The 4,206-nt window shown below is 65.9% G+C and overlaps 1 protein-coding gene across 1 annotated transcript; it reads right to left on the minus strand.

The window, feature by feature from the left end:
• Positions 1 to 359: 359 nt before the first annotated feature.
• Positions 360 to 3,858, minus strand: PFL1_03195 (uncharacterized protein; the record flags this gene model as incomplete). Its single annotated transcript, XM_007880710.1, has 2 exons — positions 360 to 3,662; positions 3,808 to 3,858. 2 exons carry the CDS (start codon positions 3,856 to 3,858, stop codon positions 360 to 362), a joined length of 3,354 nt encoding a protein of 1,117 aa, XP_007878901.1.
• Between the last annotated feature and the right edge of the window lie 348 nt (positions 3,859 to 4,206).

The following is a 4,206-nucleotide window of genomic DNA, read 5'->3' on the forward strand; positions in this document are numbered from 1 at the left end:
CCACACCGCCACTCGCCAGCGGCTTCGACCCGGCTGGGCTTCCTGCGCATCCGTCAACCTCTGCGCTTTGCTCACCGCCCCCCAGACTTTCCGCCTCGAGCGAGCGCATACACGCACACACACACGCACGCACACGCACACATGCCTGCCGCACTTGGTGGCGACGTTGGTCTTCTTTCTCCTTCCTTTGCAAGCACCTCTAGCACCGACGCCGAGCGTCACGCCAACGGCCATGACGACGACCGCGATGCGAACAACAATCTGCCGGGGGCGCAGTCTACCACGTCTCGATCAACGCTGTGTCCTCGCGCGAGGCCACCTCCTCTGGGCCTCGCCTCGCCCCGCCTCGCCTCGCCGCCCTACTCGACGTTCCAAAAGGCAAAGCTGGGCGCGCCCGGCTCCGAGATCTCGACAATCTTGTCGTCAAACTCGTCCGGCTTAGCCATGGCCTCGTCCTTGTCGACTATGTGCACCTCGCGGAAGCCGAGCGTCTTCTTGAGGTAGGCCTTGGCGTCCTCGAGCGTCTGGCGCTCATCAAACGGCAGCCGCCGGTTGAAAGCCGTCTCGGCGCCAAACTCGTCGATGCGCTTCTTGAAGCCGACGATAAAGTTCATGACCTTCTTGTCCTTGAGCATGCCCTCCTTGGCCAGCGCCTCGCGCACCGCCTTGTCGTCGACCTTGGAGCTGGCCGCGTCAAAGTTGGCCTGGATCAGCTCGACGCAGCGCGTCTGCCAGTCGGGGAAGCTCTGCGCCACAAACACGCGGCACTCCTTGGGCTGGCGGTCGTTGTACTTCTTGGCGTCGGCGGCGGGCTGGCCCTTGGGCGCCTTCTTCTTGCCCAGCGCAATCTCGGCGTCGCGCAGCGTCTTGACCGTGCCCGACACGTAGGCGAGCGCCGACGACACCGAGGCGTCGACGTCGCGCGACGGCTGCGGCCAGCGGGCCGCCTGCACCGAGCCCGTCTCGCCGAGGCAGGTGCGCCACACGTGCTCGGCAAAGTGGGGTGCGATGGGCGTGATGGTGAGCGCCTGGACGCGGATCCAGCGCGAGACGAGCTCGGCGTGCATGCCCACGTCGGACGTCGCCTCGCGGTACAGGTCGCGCGCCGTCTGCAGCTCGTAGAAGCCGTACTTCATCGCATCCTTGTACAGAGCCCGGTCGTAGCACTCGGTCGTCTGGCGGAGCAGCGAGTTGATCTGGTTGTCAAACGCGCGGTCCCAGAACGAGTCGAGCGGGCCGGTGCGCATCTTGGCGCGCGCCTTGTCCGACGTCACCTCGTTGCACCACTCGATGAGGGTGTGGAGGCGCAGGATGTTGGCGTTGGCCGTCTTCTCCTCGAAATTGGCATCCTCGATGCCGTCGCCGGCGTCGGCGAGCGACAGGCGCGTGGCGTCTGCGCCAAACTTTTCGACCGACTGGCGCAGGGTGAGGCTGTTGCCCGTCGACTTGGACATCTTCTTGCCGTTGAGCATCAGGTGGCCGTTGGCGCGGAAGGCGCGCGGCCAGTGGTGCTCGGGGAAGATGGCGGCGTGGACGTAGGCGCAGAAGGTGAGGTGATTGGGGATGAGGTCCTTGCCCGACGAGCGCAGGTCCATCGGGTAGAAGTAGCGGAACTCGCGGCGCAGCACCTCGGCGCGCTCGCGCGGCACCTTGGTGTCGGCCGGGTAGGGGGCGTCGCCAAACAGGAAGTCCCACATGGCGTCGGTGAGGTCGTCGGCGGCGATGCCGCTGGGCCCGACGGTGCTGCCGTCCTCGACGCCGCCCTGGAGGTGGTGGGCGATGGTGTAGTAGGCCATGTAGATGGTCGAGTCCGACAGGCTCTCGACGAGGTACTGCGGGTCCCAGGGCAGCTTGGAGCCGAGGCCGTAGCTGCGGGCGCACGCCCACTGCCGCAGCCAGCCGACGACGCCCTCAAAGGCGTTCTTGGTCTCGGGCTGGAAGCAGTTGATCTGGGCAAAGAGCTTGTTGACCTTGGCCTTCCACGACTCCTCGCCGTAGTCGAGGTACCACTGGTCGCAGAGGGCGACGACGCACTCGTCGGCGCTGCGGCTGACGACCTTGCCCTCGGGCTCGGCGTAGGCAAACGCGAGGCCGGCGGCCATCATCTCGTCGCGCACCTGGTTCTTGGCCTCCTGCACGGGCAGGCCCTTGAAGTTGCCGACGAGCATGGTGCCAGAGTAGAAGCCCTCCTTGTAAGCGATCTCCTTGGCCTCGGCCAGCTGGACCTTGTCCTTGGCCGACTGGATCTTCATCTGCTTGACGAGCGTCGGCGCAATCAGGTCGCCGTAGCCGGGCGTGCTGATGACGGGCAGCGGCTCGAGGCTGGCCCAAGCTGGGTCGATCTTGTAGTACTCGGCCTTTTTGCGGAGGTCCATGAGCGTGGCGTAGTCATCGGGCGAGTCCGAGGGGACCGATGTGACGACGCCCGTGCCCTTGGTGGCGAGGACCGTCTCCATGGGCAACACGTAGACCTCGGGGTAGTGGCCGTTGGGCGCCTTGATGAGGGTGCCGACGAGCTGGGCGCCCTTGACGCCGGCGATGCGGTGGACGCGGCCGCGCTCGGCCGTGACGCCCTGGAAGGCCATGTTGCGGGCGGCGCGCTCGGTGCAGATGAAGACGTCGGTGTCATTGATCTCGTAGGCGCCGTAGTCGATCTGCGGGCCCACGTAGCAGTTGGTCTGGCCGTACATGGTCTCGGGGCGCAGCGTTGCGGCGATAAAGAAGACGCGCTTGCCCTGCAGCTTGGCGTCGAGCTCGGGCGCGGCCAGCGCGCCCCACTGCACCAGCTCCATCTTGAGGCCGGTGTACTCCTGCGGCCCGACGCCCTCGCCCTCGGAGCGGTCGTGGTCCATGCAGGGCTGGCCGTCCTTGGGCGAGTAGATGGTGTAGCGCTCGCCGAACTTGATCTTGTCCATGGCGTGCAGCTTGTTCATCTGCCAACGCACGAAGCTGTCGTAGTAGGGGTTGACGTCGGTGGTGACAAAGGCGCGGCGCCAGTCGATGCGCGAGCCGAACGAGGTGCAGTCGGCCTTGGCAATCGGGGGGAAGTACTTGAGCCAGTACTGGGCGTCGGCGAAGCGGGCGATCTCCTCGCGAGGTACACCGCTGTTTTCCATGATCTGGAACTGGTACTTGAGGCCGGTGTCCTTGCCCGCCAGCTTGCCCTTGGTCGCCTTGGCGACATTGGTGGTAGTGGCGCTCGACGTGTTGGCCGTGGGCGGAGGCGGCGGCGGGTTGACCGAGGAGGCGGCGGCGGCAGCGGCATCGTCGTCAGCAGCGACGGCGGCCTCGGGGTCGTAGCCGGAAAAGTCGGGGCCGAAGAGCTCGATCTCGCGGACGAGCTTGTCTGCGGCGGCGCGGATGGGCATGCCGGTGCAGTGGAAGGCCCAGGGGAAAAGGGCGCGCTTTCCCTGCAGGCGCTCGTAGCCGACGGCGAACTCGGCCTTGGAGAGGGTGAAGGCGTGGCCGAGGTGCAGGGATCCGTTCATGTAGGCGTAGGGGATGGTGGCAAAGTACTTTGGGTACTTTGCGCGGACCTCCTCGGGGGTGAGGTCGCGCAGACCATCGTCCTCGGTGGGCGCGTCGACGTTGAAAACCTTTTGGTCGGCCCAGAACTGCTGCGTCTCGCGCTCGAGCTTGGTCAGGAAGTCGCGCTTGGACGTCTGCGGGAGGGGGTCGGGCCAGCAGGGTTGCGAAGTGGGCGAGACAGGCGAGGGGATGATTCAACCAGTGTCAGTCCTGGCGTACGATGAGCGGGGGAACAAGGAAGGAAGCGGTGGGGACGGAAGCAAGCCGAGGGTCACTTACGTTTTCGAGCTGAATGGGCCCGGCATCCTTGCTGGCATCTTTTGGTGGCATGGTGGCGGAGGGAAAAGGGCTATAGGCTGCTGATGCTGCTGCAGCTGCTCCTGAGGAGAAGAATGATTCCGAAGATCCCACAGCCAGAGGTCTGAGAGGGCGAGGTTGGGGACGAAGGCCAAGCGCGGCCGAGGCGGTAGCGAGGTGGAGGAGAGCGGGGCGAGAGCGACTCGACGAGTGTGCCAAGAGGCAGCGCGCAGAAGGGCGGAGGGACGTCGTCTTGCCGAAAGTCGTCGTCGCAGGTGCGGGCGGCCGCAGAGACTGAAGAGGCCGTGTGTTCGGTGTCGAAGCTCACGAGGACAGAGCGTCGAAATAGGGCGGGGGGCTTGAGGGTGGTGGTGGTGGTGG

This window comes from Pseudozyma flocculosa (assembly GCF_000417875.1).
Source record: "Pseudozyma flocculosa PF-1 unplaced genomic scaffold scaffold00009, whole genome shotgun sequence".
Taxonomy (NCBI): Eukaryota; Fungi; Basidiomycota; class Ustilaginomycetes; order Ustilaginales; family Ustilaginaceae; genus Pseudozyma; species Pseudozyma flocculosa.